General features: G+C 28.4%; 4 protein-coding genes across 4 annotated transcripts in view; 2 read left to right on the top strand and 2 right to left on the bottom strand.

The window, feature by feature from the left end:
* The window catches only part of LOC105625174 (RING finger and transmembrane domain-containing protein 2-like), a 2,908-nt gene extending 1,967 nt beyond the window's left edge, over positions 1-941 (top strand). The window contains exons 3-4 of the mRNA XM_012206518.1: positions 182-397; positions 708-941. Coding sequence (XP_012061908.1) covers positions 182-397; positions 708-941 — 450 coding nt within the window. The remainder of the gene's footprint in view (positions 1-181; positions 398-707) is intronic.
* Positions 942-2,443: 1,502 nt separating this feature from the next.
* LOC105625152 (mediator of RNA polymerase II transcription subunit 25) lies at positions 2,444-6,549 on the bottom strand. The gene is made up of 14 exons (XM_012206496.1): positions 6,428-6,549; positions 6,186-6,231; positions 5,969-6,093; positions 5,600-5,819; positions 4,916-5,519; positions 4,487-4,773; positions 4,127-4,305; positions 3,895-4,057; positions 3,587-3,775; positions 3,322-3,513; positions 3,046-3,231; positions 2,913-2,972; positions 2,717-2,836; positions 2,444-2,593 (listed from the first exon to the last, which is right to left on the bottom strand). The coding sequence occupies exons 1-14, from the start codon at positions 6,547-6,549 to the stop codon at positions 2,444-2,446; spliced, it is 2,643 nt and encodes an 880-aa protein (XP_012061886.1).
* Positions 6,550-8,210: 1,661 nt separating this feature from the next.
* Positions 8,211-10,029, top strand: LOC105625163 (caltractin). Its single transcript, XM_012206507.1, has 3 exons — positions 8,211-8,273; positions 8,398-8,520; positions 9,303-10,029. Exons 2-3 carry the CDS (start codon positions 8,518-8,520, stop codon positions 9,798-9,800), a joined length of 501 nt encoding a protein of 166 aa, XP_012061897.1. The 5' UTR covers positions 8,211-8,273; positions 8,398-8,517; the 3' UTR covers positions 9,801-10,029.
* A 220-nt stretch (positions 10,030-10,249) lies between these two features.
* LOC105625141 (exosome complex component RRP43-like) lies at positions 10,250-12,249 on the bottom strand. The gene is made up of 7 exons (XM_012206485.1): positions 12,233-12,249; positions 11,976-12,012; positions 11,760-11,897; positions 10,913-11,207; positions 10,702-10,822; positions 10,527-10,633; positions 10,250-10,388 (listed from the first exon to the last, which is right to left on the bottom strand). Exons 1-7 carry the CDS (start codon positions 12,247-12,249, stop codon positions 10,255-10,257), a joined length of 849 nt encoding a protein of 282 aa, XP_012061875.1. The 3' UTR covers positions 10,250-10,254.
* Between the last annotated feature and the right edge of the window lie 5,920 nt (positions 12,250-18,169).

Genomic DNA, 18,169 nt, shown 5'->3' with positions numbered 1-18,169 from the left:
TAACGTTTACGTTTACGTTACGTTCGTACGTTACCGGTACGTACGTTACGTAGACTACTACTAGTAGTAGTAATATATATATTATTATTATTATTATATATATATATATATATATATATATATATATATATATATATATATATATATAGGATATATAAGATAGAAATAAATAAAATTTCAGGGAAAATATTATCTTATGGTAGAAGCAACGTCACAACTTTATCGATGCGTCGCACCTGTCCAGCCATGGTTATACTATCTGCTTGAAACGTATCAAGGTCAAGAGAAAATCGTGGGAATTTTCTTTTCGATAATGTATACAATGAGCAAGGGTAACGATCTGCTGTCGCGTCTAAAACTATTTCGCACTGCTGCATGGAAACTGTTCCAAAATGTGGTACGCACAATCTTTACATGTGAATATATCCCTCCGTCTACAATTTAGGTCTTTTTGCACAAGCGAAATTTTATTCTCAAATTTCTCCGAAATAAAGGACGAAAATTCTTCCTAAAATAATCGAGAAAACAATTCGATAATGTAATAAAGATGTTAAATTTTTCCACATTTTTTTAAATCTGGAAAAAGAACTTGGTCTGGGCATAAAAAACTCAGATTATAAACGGAGGGAGTAAAAATATGATTGCGAATTGAGGGATAAAATTGTCATACTATGATATAATCATATTGTGTATGTCTTTCTTTATAGAGTCTTGGAGTATCTCCGTCGAAGGAACAGCTGATTGCATCCGGTGGTATATGTGCCATTTGCCATGAAGAATATACTACACCAGTTAGACTTCATTGTAAACATATTTTTTGTGAGACATGCGTCTCGACCTGGCTTGACAGAGAACGATCATGTCCTCTGTGTCGCGCGTCTATCACGGATGATCCGATTTATCGAGATGGTCATACAACACACTTCATTCAATTGTATTGATTCCGTCAATTATCATCTCTTTAGAGATAATTTTTTGTACAGTTTTTTATTATTAGGTAAAAAAAGTAAGAGGTTCTATTAACAGCAACCGTGTTTTCCATTATTTATCGTAATCGAATAATCCTCAAACTTTTATATCTTTTGAGTTATTTTATGAGATGAAACTACTCTATAATAATATTGAAATAATAAATAATATACTATTTTTTAGTAAAACTAAATGCATTGGTAAGGTGCTTAGATTGAAACATTGTATGTTTGGATATGTAAAATATGATGTATATAAATGATCATATTTAGGAATTTTAGCGTGAATGGATTAGTTTGAAGAAAATCGTGATAGGAAAGACCAAGAACTTGTTTTTTTTTTTTACAAAAATCTTTTATGAGTAATATAAGAAGCATTTAAATAGATTAACTAAATTAGATAAATTGAAATTTAGACTTAGTCATTCTTTAATAAATTCATTTTTTTAAATAAATATAATATAGATATATATATAAATATATATATTATATTAATAATATATAATGTATATGTATATTATATTTTAGTATTACATTATTTTATTACTACATAATAAAATATATTATATAAAATATAATATTAAATGTTATTACTTGTTAAAAATTGTGACTTCAAAGCGTGTAATTTGCTACTTATATCGTTATTCGTAAAACTATTTCGAATTTTCGGAATTTTTCAAGGTCTGTGTTACTAAACATTGTTCATAAAATTGTTTGTAATTAGCAATTTCTTTGTTATATAATTTACATTTCTAAATTAAATCATTCCGAATAAATGTGAATAACATTAAAGAGAAACTTAATTTCTCTAGAATCAATCTTGAATTGATTCGAAAATAGAGAGAAGCTATTTTGCAGAAGTTAAATCAAGCAACAATAATCTGGATCATAAGAAAAAATGAATGGAAAAGAATTGCTATAAGCTTTTCAATTTCTACAAAGCTGATCTATGACCACCTAATAATTAAGAAAATGTAAACCACTATTCGACATTCAAATAAATGACAACAGTAACAAATAGAGGTCCTATTAACAATGTAATTAAAGATTTAAAAAATTTGTAACGAATTGAAAGAAAACGAAGTATATTCCATTAATCTGGAGTTTGTTGTTAATAAAGCGTTAAAAGTTAAAAAGCATTTCTGGAGGGGGGGGGGGGGGTTACGTAATAACAAAAGGAGAAAGCACATCTAATATTAATGTTGCCAAAAATATCCAGAAAATTTTCAACAATAGTTAAAAAAATGTGAACATCTTGATTTATAACTTTATATATACGTATTTTGGGCATGTATTTCTTCCTATGTACAAATATTATTTATTCTCATAAATATACAAAATTAAAATTATTATGCTCTCCTATATTTTCTTTTACTTGTGCATGGATACGTGCAAGTGGCGAGTGTGCATGTAATATAATATATAGTATAGTAAAATTAAAAAAATAAAATTAAGAAAATTCTTACTTGCAATGCTTAACCAAGAAAATCATAATTCGATACATCTTCAAACTGCTGATTTTGTGCGTTACCGGGAGCCATTGGTCTCGTTGCTATTTGTCCTCTCGGACCTACCATTTGCTGTTGTACTCCGAATACTTGCCGAACGCTATATTGAGGTTGTGGCTGTAATATTAATTGCAATTTGTAATATAAATGTTTATTTTACATATCTTTATTTTTGTCATATCTATAAACATTAATACAAATACAGCTCAGTTTTTTTTTCAAGTTATCGTAAGTTCTCACCTGTTGTAATAAATGTCTGAGACCAAGATTGTTAGTGGAGACTGGACGCATCAATCGTTGAGAGTTCGCCTGTTGATTAGCCATTGCGGCCGGATTGAGGCCTCTCTGTGCTTGTTGCGCCTGTACATGTGTGAAAATAATTGTTTACTTCACAATACTAAAAATATATTTATTGATAAATTAAATTATCGTTTACCTCAAGTTGTTGCTTATACTGCATCTCTTGCTGTTGTGCCACTTCTAGATTTTGTTGAATCTGAACAAACAATATCGAAAACCATAAAAATTTCTAACTTTTAAATATTATTTTATTAAATATATATATTTACATTTACTTCCAATTGAGACTTATACTGTGCCTCTTGCTGTTGGGCAGCCTCTAATGTTTGCCTTAGATGTTGAATCTTTAGTAAATTTTGATGCCTGGCGATTTCTATATCATCATAAGGAGGTCTCTGTTGGCCGATCATACCTCCGGCACCAGTATTTGCTTGTGGACCATTAATTCCGCTATTCTGTAAACACATGTGTAACATTTTCTAAATATATCTAACCAATATATAATTATTATTTTATTCCATAGAAATGCTAGAACATTGTATTACCTGCATATTCATTTGAGTCATTTGGGGACCGCTGGTCGAAGTTAAAGTTTGTGGAGGAGCGGTGGACACGACATTCTGTGTTATTTGACCACCTCCCATTGCCATCGTATTTGTTTGGGACATAAGAATACCCCCCTGTGTACCTGTAGTAGACATGGGTGCGGGAATCGTATTACCCGGTCCAGGATTAGCCTAACAAAGTTATAAGAGTTACTATCTGATTATTTTCTTTTTATCAATTTCGCGTATAAGTAAATCTTATTACCTGTCTTACAGAAGCGTTTTGAGACGTTTTCTGCTGTTGAATAACCTTGCGAAGACGATCTACAAAAGCTGTTTGATCGTTTGGAATAAAACCTAAATACGTTTTTTTGTCTATAGTATACAAAAGTATAAGTACTTTTATTTCACAAGCTGGACTTGATGATGCAGAAGTGAAATGAACACAGCCTGCCTGAAATATATTGAATTTTGAATATTATTATAAACATTGTCGCAGATATATTATTCATAGCATTTACTCAGCCAAAATAAAAAAACACGTGTATAATGCATAGCAATAAATACACTTACAAATCCAGCTGTCATCATTTTTGTTAAGGATTCTAATGCTTCACATGGCGTCGGGTGAAATACAACAGATTTAGAATTCTTCAGATAGGTACCACCAATACTTCCTATCAATTGTTTCGGCATCAATTGCATTATCAATTTAGGCGGCCATGTATCCGCTTTCCTGAAAAGCAAATATCGTGTAAAATAAAAATACGAAAAGGCTTGTTAACAATAGAAAACAATCATTTACAATTCCGGATCTCCGTCTTTCGCATTAGCGGAAACTTGACACGGGACATGTCTCGTTTGTTTTTGCGCATCTGTTGGATTTTTAGCCTTTTCGATCCATTCTACGATACCTTGCCAGATGTTCTGGCGCTCGCGCGGCACAAGTTGTTGATTTTGTACAGTACCAGTAGATACATTGCCCTTGAAAAATTATAGAATCAATATTATTTTATTATCTATTTAATAAACTATAAATTATATATTTTTATCTCATTCTAATTTTTATTTTATTCTATATACCATTCTATTGCACGTTTTAATCCTTTATCCTTTTGTTTATATATAAAATTTATATAAATATAATAATGTAATTTTTGATTACTTGTGCCTGAGAGTGAGTAATCTGTTGCGTAATAGAAGATACTGAGACCGGTGCTTGTTGTGAAGCAGTAACAGTTTGTGAGACTTGAGTAGGTACAGATTGGCTAATACAAGAAGCAGTAAGCTGCGCTCCTGGTTGATTATGAGTCGGTTGAGCAGCCATAGACATGGTAGCCTGCTGAACATTTTGCTGCTGCAACTGCATCGTCAAGCGCAGTTGTTGCTGTTGTTGCGTGAGTTGCTGCTGTTGCTGTTGCTGATTAGCTGCCATAACATTATTGCCAGCCACTATAAAATAAATGTAAGTTATCTAGAACGTAATCTATAAATAAAATAAATAAAATGTAAGTTACAGAGTTTTGTATGTCTAAACAGCATAAAGAATAAAAGGTAAGATCAAATAAGACTGCAAATGTATCAATACTTTTACCATCTAATCGTTGATTAAACGCAGCTACATTAAGTCCTAATGATGAAGGCGGTTGTGTTAATTGTGCTATTAGCGCACTGCCTTGTGTATTTGCAGGCGCGGTTGCACCTGGTGCTATGAATGGTCGCATCCATCTGGGCCTTGTGGCTATGTTTACTCCCGGTGGATGATAATTTGGTGGTGCGGCTATCTGAGGATTATAAGGCGGTCGGGCGGTATTCATTGGTGCCGCCATGGACGGCGTAACAGTTTGATGTACAGAGGTGATATTCTGAGGAGGGGCTTGGTTTCTGAAAGGAGGACCCTGCTGCTGATTCGGCGGAGCGATATTCTGCTGCACTTGATTAGTGTTAGGACTGTCGTTACTCTGCAGTGGACTTAAAGGTATTTGTGCAGCGGTAGCCGCAGTATTGTGAACATTACCGCCCATTTGGGGACTGACTGGTCGTTCCTTTAAATTGTAATTTCGCAGAAGTACTAAATGCCGTGGATCCTTGGCGTAATTCTTTGTTTGTGAGGACTGTAAATCACCGCCAGCTTTTTCAAATAATTTATACAATGCCGGAATTTTTCTTGGTGATAATATAGAAATATTAATATTCCTCTGAAAAATTACATATATATGTATATACGCACATACATGATGATCATCTCCTTATTATGCATTTACAATTTGTCACTCACCTCTTGATAAATAGTAGCTAATTGTTCAATGGTATGACCAGCGAATTTGTAAGTTTCTTGAATCATAGTTTGATACGGGGGCGAATTACATATTAAAATACAATGTTTTTGTGAAGCTGTATTTGGCTCTCGTCTCAGCTGCAAGTCTTCAAAACATAGTAATCCTGTTGCAAGACCTTCACCTATGTTTGCAAAAGATTCTCCCTTTCCACCAACCATTCTAGATAAAATTATTATTATTGATAAACTAAATTAATAAAAAGGATATATAATTTTTAAAATAGCAGTATTAATTATAAAAGATTTATTTATGAAAAATATTATGATATTAAACACTAAAGATATTATTAGATATTATTTGTTCTATACTCAAGCTTATCTAGAACCATCAGTAGCTTGTGAGGATTTGAATAAGGTCCTAGCGTCTCAGTGCATGGAGATGGTAAGCAATCAGCAGCATGATAAACGACTATTCCATATAATGTCGTGCTGTTCTGTTAAAACAAATTTCGATTGCAATAAAATAAATTGTAACTTAATTAATTTTCATATATTAAGAAATATAACTGTATATTGTATCATATACCTCAGCAACATATTCCCTATCTTCTATGCCACCTTGACTAAAATATCTATAATAAATAAAGAAAAAACACAAAAATTGACAAACAGATCCTTATTCTATCCATAATATAGAAAGTATGATGCAATTAATGTTTATAATAAAGTTGATGATTGCATATAAATGTAATCAAAAATAGGATTATTTTTAATGATCAATTGATTTATGAAGTGATTTATAAATGTATGTTACATATTAAAACTTACTCCAATGTTGGAATAACATAATTTGTTTTAAGGTCATTAAGGTACGCGCCATTAACGGCTGTTCCTTCAATGACGAATATAACATCAGCTTGTATTCCATGTTCAGTTGGTCCTGTCACCATATTCTAATACACAAGAATCTTACTTAATTATTTAAATGTTATTTAATAAAATACATACAGAGTGTTCCGAATATAAGTGATCTATTTTTTTCAAAATGAAGTAACGAGTATATATCTTTAAAATTCTTTAGCTATATCATATCTTTAAAGAATCTTAGAGATAAGATTTTTTTTCTTAGTTTATCGATCTCTTATACGCTCCCGAAGTTTGACTATTTAAATTCGGAACATCCTGTACATATAAAATCAAACTTTTTTCAAAGTTTTATTTAACTGTGTTATTTATATTATGTAACTATGATAAAAATAAAAGTTAAGATACTTGATTTTGTGTATAAAATATTTCAATAAGATAAACTTAATAAAGATAAAATTAATAAAGATAAAATTACATATTGAAGTTTCAAGCTAACCTAACCTAGACACGCTCCTTCAAAATTATGTTACTTGAAAGAATTTTTCTCTCTTTACAAACTTACGTTCAATTAAAATTTACAAATTCAGGCAAAAAATACGCTTGTTTATCAGCGCGTTTGTACAAATATGCATATAAATCACATAGACAAATTTTATTTTCTTTCTTTCTACGTTTACAACACAGCTAAACTAAACTAAACATAAAGCTCGTATCAAACTACTCGTTGGATCATGATGGACAGGAGAGTGGAGACGGTGGATTAAACGGATCCTCATACGGGCAACAGCGCTTTGAAACTGAACGCTGATTAATGAAAAACGGGTGATGGAGATAAATTTTATTACAACTGGCTTTTCATCAATAAAAAGAATAAAACGAAGAGTCCAGATTCTTACATAACGCATACATAAGCAACGTAACATACATAAGAAAATGTACCAATCAAACCTTTGTTTCACCTTTCGTTTCCTTCCTTTCCATGAAATAAAGAACTCTAATTGGTTAGATTTTTTATGTATTATGCATTATGTAAAAGCCTATGCTTCCGCTTAAGCGGAATGAACATCGAACGAACAACTTATTTATTCGACGAGAAATTAAATATTTCGCGTTGATATTTTTATATCATTATTTTTCTACTCTTATAACTAATGTTTCGGAAATAGCTCGATTTACGTATTTCGAGCTTCAAAAAATAAAAAAAACCAAATATAATAAAAAGTCATAAGAAATAAAAGCAGAAAATAACCAATTTAATAATAACAAATAATAAGTTAACAAATTAATACCAATGAAAAATATACATAATTCATATAACATAATTATATTATAATTATATGTATAAATTATATATATTATTCGCTTTGTTTAATCCACATAATAGTATGGAAAAAAACCACAAAAACACGGATATTATCCTATGAGGTTTATGGTACACAAAAAAGATCGGGATGTCCATTCTTAGGTTTCTTTCTGGTAAGGTAGTCCCATACTTTTCTGCCAGATGTTTTCATTTTATGTAAAAATCGCGTCGAATGAGCCTAATTTTATCGAAATCAGAATAGAGGCAGTTCTTCTGGATAATTAACAGCGTGCCTTTCAACAAATGATTACAGCTAACCATGTAACGCACTTGATCATTACATCCTTGTTGTTTGCCAATGTTAAACAAAGATGAAATGATGTTGTATCGCTTGTTAGATGGCACACGCTATGTATATTTAATCTTGTGCAATTTTGTGCTTTTGCTCGAATCATTTTGTTCATACGCGTCTGCCCGCTACTAATTGCTCAGCAGTTATGAAAGGTTTTTCATTATTGCGTAAACTGGCGCTGTTAGCTGTCAGTTTCGAAATATCTGTAACATTACGTTGTATATCGATCAAACTGAGGTCCTTCCTTATAATGATTAATGAAAGTAATATTTACAGGTACGAAGTATAAGCTATTGAGAATGGCAGTCTCGCGACGACATTAGCATTAGAAACAATTCAGAGTGTCCGAATTGTGGATATTCATTTGTAACGTTTGCGAAGAATAAGTTGCTGAGCATGGTAATTAATTTGATTTTGATTTAACAAACTTATATTGTAATTTTTTAAATTCTATTAAAATTATTTTAAATCGAAAATTTTGTCTAGCTTGCTAAAATATTAAGATTATTTTTATTTTGAGGAAACTACAATTTGATCATCTTACATGTATGCTCGTTTATTTTGAGGCTAAAGTTTTCAACAACTCTTCAATAATAAATCTTTCAGATATTTTTCGATAATGAATTGAACTGGAGACCACTACATAGATAAGACATGTTTTTATCTATGTAGATAATTTTAATCTTAGTTTATTCTTTATATTATATATTCTTTATATTTTTTATATTATGTATTCTTTATATTCTTTATATTATATTTATTCTTTTTCTAATTCTTAAAAACTAAAAGAAAAAACCTGGAGAACATAAAGTAATGTTCCATCTATATTATAATTTATATATTTAATATAACTATTATGTACATTGTATAACATATGTATTATGTCATTTATATTACTGAGTAGAAAATTATAATTATAATGTAATACTGTTGTGGTTCGTATTCTGTGGGAAGTAAGTTAAACTGAGATTAAGATTCATCTACATTGCTATTGACATAAATGAAATAAGTCAAACAGCATTAAAGATACAATTGAGCCTGGAACTTGGTATCTAATATTTGTATATGTGTGAATTTTAAATACATCTTCTAATTATATAAATTATGAATCTCAATTGCTTTGAAACGCAATTATAATGTCTACTGAGTTATTTGATTAATTCTATTTTTTTTTTCCATAGGCATCCACATCGAAGAAACAAGCTCACAAGAAGAACATGATAAAATTTGAATTAACCGAAAAACAGAAATCTGACATAAAGGAAGCATTTGATCTATTCGATCCGGATGGCACCGGAAAAATTGGTATCAAGGATCTTAAAGTTGTTCTTAGAGCCTTAGGATATGAACCGACAGTGAAAGAATTACAGACACTCGTAGCTGATGTCACACCAGAATGTCCTAATTCGTTATCTTATGAAGAATTCATGAAAATAATGTTAATTAAAATGACAGATGTAGATGAAAGCCAAAGCGAAATAATAAGGGCATTCCGACTTTTCGATGATGATAAAACAGGGAAAATATCCTTTAAAAATATCAAACGAGTTGCGATGGAATTGGAAGAAGAGTTGACTGATGAAGAAATATTTGATATGATCAACCAAGTAGATGAAGATGGCGATGGAGAAATATCATTAGAAGAATTTATAAAACTCTTTAAGAAGATGTCATGTTAATTTTGTATTAAGTTACATTCACATTTAGTTTTGTCGAGTTAATGCAGAAACATAACGTATTTTTAAATTAATAATGTGTATTGTATTAATATATTCTAAATGGAAGACTGATATCTCAATATAATTATCTTTTAGTATACTTGTCAACGATATTTTTATAAACTTTTATTTATTTAGATGTTTAATGTGCCACGAGTGTGTAAAAATAAATAGCATTAACTACATTCTACGTATGTTAACATTTAATTTGTTCTTTTCAAATCCTATACAGTCCAATTTCAAAAATTTAAAATAAAGATGTAACTAAGAAAAAATATATATATTATATATATACTTATAAAATAATTGTATCAATCTTATTATATATCAAATATATGTATGAAAATATATAATATATAATAATATTATATACTAATATAATATTTTATTTAAGAAATATATTCAAGAAATATATTCAAGTATTTATTTCCTCATCTTTTACATTCAATGTTGAAATAGCGGCGTTGATTACCGATCGAACTAACTTTGCTCTTGTTTTCGCCATTTCCAATCCTTTGGAAAGTAAATTCTGAGAGATTGGAATTCCACCTATTAAATTTATGATCATTGTTACATGTGACATATTCAATCATTAAATCTTAAATTATGCAAAGCTTATTAAGCTTAAGCTTATTAAAATACGAATAATCCACAATATTACACTGTATTTTAATATATAATACACACCAGGTTTATGTACATAACAAATTTTTTCCTCATCATCCATCACAATAGAAAATTTTCCTGATGACAAATCTTCCTCATCATCCGTTGGATCAGCTACTAATAATTGTCTACAAGTAAAGAGATTAATCAAATATGAACTACATGTAAATATCTGTTACACTGAATCAAAACTGACTTTTCAAATATTGCGAACGATGTAGAAATTGGTAATGTTCTTACAATAAACTTCTTTCTATTTTTCGGATTTACGATAGTTAGTGCTGTCTCTTTAGTATAATTTACCTCAGGTAAGGTCACTACAAGATAAATTCTTTTATGAAATACAGAAAAGAAATTGAACACAGATATTATTACATATTATAGTAGTATGTACACATGTGACATACATGTTTTAAGAGCTGCCATCAATGCTCCAGTACAAGCATCTATAACTGAACCATTGTAATTCAGACACAAGATATCACAATATAATACCCATACTAATTTACTTTTACAGATGCAAAGATCTTTTAAGTCAAGTGCCGCTGAGTTATTCAAAATAATATCTATCAATTTAGAGAGCACTTGCGCCTGTTCGCTCGGTGGGCCCGGACGAAACTTTGAAGAACAGAGAGGAGATAATTCCACATTTGGTACTATGTAACCATGATCCGGAGTGTCTGCTTTCGGTGCCGCTAATTCCTAAAATAGCACAATGTGAATCATATTATTAGTGAAATAAAGCAACTTTCAGTTAAAATAAATAAAGAAAAATAAAATTTGTTATAAAATACTATATAAATTATTTTAAAAACATCAAATTCTGTCTCTCATATATGTATTTGAAGAGATATAAAAATACAGAGTGCTTTCCATTTAGTAATACAAATAGATGTTCCATTTTTGTTTTTACTTATGATAAGTCAAGAAAGATATTACAGAATAAGTTCGTATCGACTTGTATCATTGAATGGAAAGCATCCTTTATTACTCATAGAATCTTAGAAAAGATAGAATGACATTTGTGTCATCTTGTGATGTTAATACTTGTTTTTTCTAATTTAGATTAACTTTAACCTCAGTTTAACTTATATATTATCTCTTTATCTTCTAATTCGTAGAACTTCTCAAAAAAGATAAAGAATAAGTTAAACAAAGATTAAAATTAATTTATACTAGTAGTAGTAGAATTTATACTAGTAGAAATGGATATAAATGGAAAGCATCCATATATAATGTTGTAACTATACTTACAACTTTAATACCACAAACTGCAGTTGTATCACCTAATTTAAATATTGCTGAACTATCTGCCTGAACAATTGATGAGACATTTACACTTACTGGTCGAAATGATAAAAATTTCCTACCATCTGTCCGAACATTTTGTTCCTGCAAATGCCGGATACTTTATAGAAAAATTCTGTTATATTTATGTCTTAATTTATTCAATTTGTATACAATATTTACCAGATGATCCTGCAAATATTTCACAGGATGGATCGTTCTGTAAAAAAATATTAAAATGGATATATTAAAGCGTCATTCAAAACAAAATAAACATTATAGTTCAATCCTACAAATTTTACAAGTTAATTAAATATTTTCTTGCTAAAAAAAATTATTTTTTTGTACACTTACTGTACTTTGTACTTATAAAAAAAGCATATGAGATGTTCACTAATCATGTACTCTGTGATTTATTTAAAAAAATACGATATACATACTTGTACTGTAAATCCATTTATATAAAATTTTCTGTATTTAATACTAACAGTATCCTTGTTTTTGACAACGGAGCACTATTGAATTTTGATTTTAAAAAAGCGTAGTTATAAAAAAAACAGATATATATATATATATATATATATATATATATTTAATTCTACACAATTCTATAATCGACAAGATAGAACACGTTTATTTTCTTCTGGTTCGAATACATTCAGATCAGAAGTGTACAATAGGTTAGCATCCGACATACTCAACGCGCTTCAATATACTCGCACATGGTGAAAGCATGAAAAGATTACAAGGTGTTTTCCAGCTAGAATACAGAAAGTATGTTCGGGAAGATATTATTAGCGCTATTTATGTCATTCTATCTTTGTTTTATATCTAACAAACAACAAAGATAGAATGACAAAGCGCTAATAACATTTCCCCGAACGAACCTAGAGACGTTCCACTGTATAAAGTACTTGTTGGAACACAATTTAGTTTCATAGTGTAACACTAGAATGCATTGTAGTCTTTCATTCATATTCTTATACGAATGGAATTTATAATTATATTTACAGTTTGCAATTTGAATAAAGTTGGAGTTCTTCTAATTGTATAAGCAAACTACATTTAAAATTAATTTAAAATTGTGAAAAAAATTTAAATGAATAAAAATGAATCAACCTGTAGAGGCCCTCCACCACCCCCGCCATTTTTTAACGACGGTCCTCTTTTCTTTGTAAATATACTTTGTAAATATACTATAAAAAAACGAGTTATTATTAAATTTATTTCGTTTTTGCAGGTAAATATGTTTCAAATTTATTTTTTATTTTTATATCTCTCTCTCTCTCTAATTATTTTATTATATTTCGCTAATCATATTGCATTGATTAGCGAAATACAATAAAATAATTAGCAATTATATTGTATAGCTTGTTAATATTATCTTTTATTGTAATTCTTTATACATTTAATAATACAATAATAATTATTTTACAATAATTTATTATACAATAATAATTACTTACAATACAATGTATAATAAAAAATGTTGTTCGAAATATAATAAGAATTATATTATAGGAGTACAATTAACAAAATTTAATAATGCGGGATTATATGAAAATATCGAAAATACATACGATAACATAAATTTTTCTAAACCAATGTTTAATGAAATATTGATAAATGCGGAATGAAATACAACAATTAGACATATTTATTATTAATTATTAACTTGCGATTATATTATAAAACTTATTAATATGATAAAAAGTCATTAATACATTTATGATAGCACTTTCATCGCGTTTAAGATCATTATCCCGATAATTTAATCACATCAAGGTTGATCCCTCGCGTTATGATAAGGTTAATATCTGAATATAGAAGAAAAGAATCTTCATAAAAAAGCGAACTTGATGTATTCTGATTCTACATCAAATTCACAAGATCCATTCGCAAAGAAAAGTTGCAATCCATCAAACTCCAGCGGTCTTATTATAGGAGGGTGTGAATTCAAATCTTTCAGACCACTTACAATAGTAATAATTTTGATAGCATGTTAATTTCACTTTTATTGCATTTTTAATATCAATTTTTAATATCAATTAATATATAATATCAACATTTGTGAGAAAATTATATGTTCTGCCACATATTACTACAAATTATCTCTTATTAAAAATAAAAAAGATAAAATGATTTCCTTATGGAATGGTGATTACGAAGGAATATATTTAATAATAATAAAATACATGCGTTATTGTAATTTTTTTATGTATGGATACAAAAGTTTCTCGGGTACCAACTGTCGAGATAAATCGAACATGATAATAGCGAGATTTTAAAGAACTAAGTATGCTTTCTGAAAAATTTGTTATTACATATAAAATTTAACAATCTTTTTTTCTACATTTTGCCAAAATTTTAATTATTAATACCCCGCTAATATAAGGTATACCCATTCGACTTACCTCGAATTTTTTGTATCCACACATTTTTAATTAAATTCATGTAATCACGATATTATTGATAAAAAAAACATAAAGTATGTTGGTAAAAATTATCTAAATCGACAAAAATCAAAACTTGTTAAATATATCTCGTAATATATCTGCATGTATTTTATCATAGAAAAGTATATAATATATATATAAATTAATAACAATTTTCTGAAATGGCGGGATGTCCAATACCTAAAAATAATTTTAAAATAACAGTTAAAAAATTAAATATATACATTCGTAATCGTATTTTTATTAGAGCAATCATCGAAAAATAAGCAAATTATTTGCATAAAGCTTAAATTTATTTACTTAACAATTTGGATTTAAAAAAATAATCATTATATGTATATCCATATATAATACTAAATTCGTATGATTATTAAGATATAGTACTATTATTAACGTTATTATTACTAGGCAGAACATTTAATAAAACAAAAAAAGCGAAAATTGTATGTTAAATTGTATACTACTGAATTAATTTACTGAATTAACTTGATTTCAAAATATAGCATATAATTGTCATTGACTCATTGTCAAAATTATTACTTCCAATGCAAGACAAGAAAACTCGGGATTAATTCTGATCCTGTATAAAATTTCCAACCAAACTAGATTTTGCGAATGCACTTTAAGAAAGCGATGAGGAAGTCTCCATATGATAAAAATAATTTCGACTTTCCATCGATACAAATCACGCATTCACTGCATTAACATAACATCTACGTTAAGCGAGAGACAGCGATGAGGCTTTCGTACATAATAAATTAATCATTAATACTTGTAATTTTGTAATGTTAAAAATATAAATGTAAAAAACAAACAAGAAGTTAATATTTGATCTATATTGCCTCAGTTAAAGCTCCAATCTTTGATTTATTTAATAAATTAAATAGAAAAATTGACGAAACATTCTAAACATCAAATTTTTAATTAGAAATCACTCAAAATTATTAATGACTTTTTATATATATTTACAATAAAATCCAAAATTAAAAAAATTTTTTAATTAATATCTTTTTAATTAATATCAAATTCATTAAATTAATAAACAATTTTTTGTTATCGTATGTTTTATCGATTTTGTGTAATTTGCATCAATAAAACAACAATAAATTTAATTTACTATGGCAAGATAAATGTTATCTGTATGAAATAGATATATTTAATTTACGAATATATAAACATTCCAATAAATGTATAATTTAAATTAATAATTATTGTGCAAATTATAAAAATAAACACAATGGCATTTACCTGGACATAGTTCACATAAATTTTATATTATTAATATAAATATATTTTAATATTATTTAATATTATTATACATACATTTATTTACAGCACAAAATTAATTACAATATTAACGCATTATAATATTAACGCGTATACTTATGTGTATAGAATTTTATAAGATATTAAGTTTAATTTCAGGGGAGCTGAAAATTCAATGAAATTTAAAATTATATATAATTTGGTTTATTTTTTCATATTTGATAATTGGAATGGGATGCTGATAATTAAATAAAATTTAAGATTAATTTAAATTTTTATTTAATTTTTAATCTCTCTCTCTCTTCTTTCCAATTATCAAGTATGTACACATAATGTCTATGTATCCTTACCTACATATTATATAATTTACTGGAGATTTATTATGTGATATTTTTTTAGTTTAATTACATTAATTTTTTTAATAAAATTTAATTACCCGATCGCGAAATCTATTTAAGTGTTATTTTATTTGTAATAATTTAATTTTTCAATTTATCCACACTTATTGTCTCTACCTATACAGTCCCTACTTATCCATATACTTGTTCTACCTACCCGTTTTATTTCATGCTTATTCGCGTATCCTATCTCTGTCTGTATATTCCTACCTACATTACTTCATTAATATATAACATCACTGCGAATATAATACATTAAGCGTATATACGTAATGGCGTTCAGCAAAGAAAGCAGTTTTGCAACTGTTGTAAAATTTTTTAATATGATTAGTTCTTGCTTTTGGTTCATTATAGATTTAAATGTATAAATCAATCATTTTGAAAAATTTTACAACAGTTACAAAGATGCTTTCCCTGCTGGAGACAGCAGCCTAACCATGTCCTATGCGTACTGCGATAAATTGATCAAAATAATCTAATCGCGATCATATTAAATAAATGAGCAATCATAATAATTAAAACAGACTTATATCTTTAAAATACAAAAAAATTAACAAAGTAGTAGGACTAATGAGAGCGCGGATAATCAAGCGCAAGTTTTGTAGATTAAAAATTTTTTTAAATTTGTAAAACTTGTGCTTGATTATCCACGTTAACTCTTATTAGCATTGTTGTTTGTTGATTATTTCTATATTTTAAATAAACATTAATTCAAAAAATGTAAGAACTCGCAATTTGCGAGCAAGTTACCCTCCCGAATATTCAGTTTATCTTCATTTATCTTTCAAAAAACTTATGGCCGCAGTACAGACTCTTGCATAACGCATAATGTATAGTGCATAAGGGAATTAATTAATCGAAATTTTTTTTTTCCATGGAATGGAAAGAAAAGAAAAGATTTTGATTAATTGATTCGCTTATGCACTATACGTTATGCGTTATGCAAAAGTCTGTGCTGCGGCTTTTAGATTAGGTGTTAAGTCTATCGCACATAAAATGCATAATAAAGCAGAAGCATAACATAAGACTGCTGCAATGAGCATCCAGTATAATGTCGCCATATTGATTTACATAAGATGCTTAGTTTAGCGGCCTTATGTTACGGTTATGCAACTTATGTCATTTTATGTGTAATGGCCTTAAACATCTACTTCATATGGATCTTCTTCTTTCTTCTGGCCAGATTGAACTCACCTTTCGTTGCTCCCGGCCAATATTCTGGCTTCACATGCCAGAAATCAACAACAAGGAGAAATATTCCTTTTTGTTGCCGATTGCTGCCGACTAACATCGCCGGCAATAAGCGTATAAAATTTTACGCTTTTGTATGATGCGCGAAACACGAACGCGTTGTGAAAGGGCCATTATATCAATGAAATTTAACTAAATATTAATATGGACAATTATTAATAATAATGCTAATAATTAATGAATAAATTTTGCATCTATTCTCTATTCGCGTCTATTCTCTATTCACATTTATTCGAAATTAAAAATATAAATATTCGACTAAAATAAATCTAAATTTAAAAAAAATCTTTAAATTAACAACGTTCTTTTATTTTTAAAGTCTTAAATATTATGAAGCTATATTAAATTTATTAATTTTTTATAAACATTACAATATAATGAAAAAAACTTTAATTTGAAAATTAACCAAAAATTACTAAATCGATTTCCATTCAACAAATTCAAGGCCCATGTACATATTTTTAACGATTCGAACGATTTCGTTGCTGAATCTCATCTCAAAGCATGCAGAGAGAGAAATTCAGATGAATAATGTAAAATCCAAAAGAGGGGGAGAGGGATAATTTTCCCTTACATTAATAAATATATCGTTTATATTTAAATTATTACAATCATTTTTCGTATAATTTATTATTTCAAAATTAAGTATTTTAAGAGATGCAAAATTCTGAACATGATTTTAAAATAATTATGAGATAAAATTCTTTTATTTCTTGACACAATGTAACTACATATATTGGATCTTACATCATGTTACTACTTTGACTGGTATAATCCAGTTACTACATATGGATAAGATATAAAAGTTTAGGCTAAGGTAGGTGCATTTAGTACAATTTAAAGGTAAATTATAGTAACAATTAATAATCGTAAAATATTTTTATAAAAAAATGAGATTAATAAATTGTATGACAATACAAAGAATATCTTTGAAAACAGTATGTATTATGTGTGTGTGTGTGTGTGTGTGTGTGTGTGTGCGTGCGTGCGTGCGTGCGTGCGTGCG

Source organism: Atta cephalotes (assembly GCF_000143395.1).
Source record: "Atta cephalotes unplaced genomic scaffold scaffold00003, whole genome shotgun sequence".
Lineage (NCBI taxonomy): Eukaryota > Metazoa > Arthropoda > Insecta > Hymenoptera > Formicidae > Atta > Atta cephalotes.
Note: the sequence above shows the minus strand (reverse complement) of the source record. Positions and strands in the feature narration are given on the sequence as shown.

Excerpts from the sequence above, each read along its gene's own strand:
- LOC105625152 (XM_012206496.1), bottom strand. The coding sequence starts at position 6,549 with ATGGTGACAGGACCAACTGAACATGGAATACAAGCTGATGTTATATTC. Across the intron at positions 2,973-3,045 it reads AGTCTCAATTGGAAGTAAAT|ATTCAACAAAATCTAGAAGT; the intron begins GTAAATATATAT and ends TTGTTTGTTCAG. Across the intron at positions 2,594-2,716 it reads TCAGACATTTATTACAACAG|CCACAACCTCAATATAGCGT; the intron begins GTGAGAACTTAC and ends TTAATATTACAG.
- LOC105625141 (XM_012206485.1), bottom strand. Across the intron at positions 11,208-11,759 it reads CAGTTTGTGGTATTAAAGTT|GAATTAGCGGCACCGAAAGC; the intron begins GTAAGTATAGTT and ends GTGCTATTTTAG. Across the intron at positions 10,634-10,701 it reads TCGTTCGCAATATTTGAAAA|ACAATTATTAGTAGCTGATC; the intron begins GTCAGTTTTGAT and ends CTTTACTTGTAG.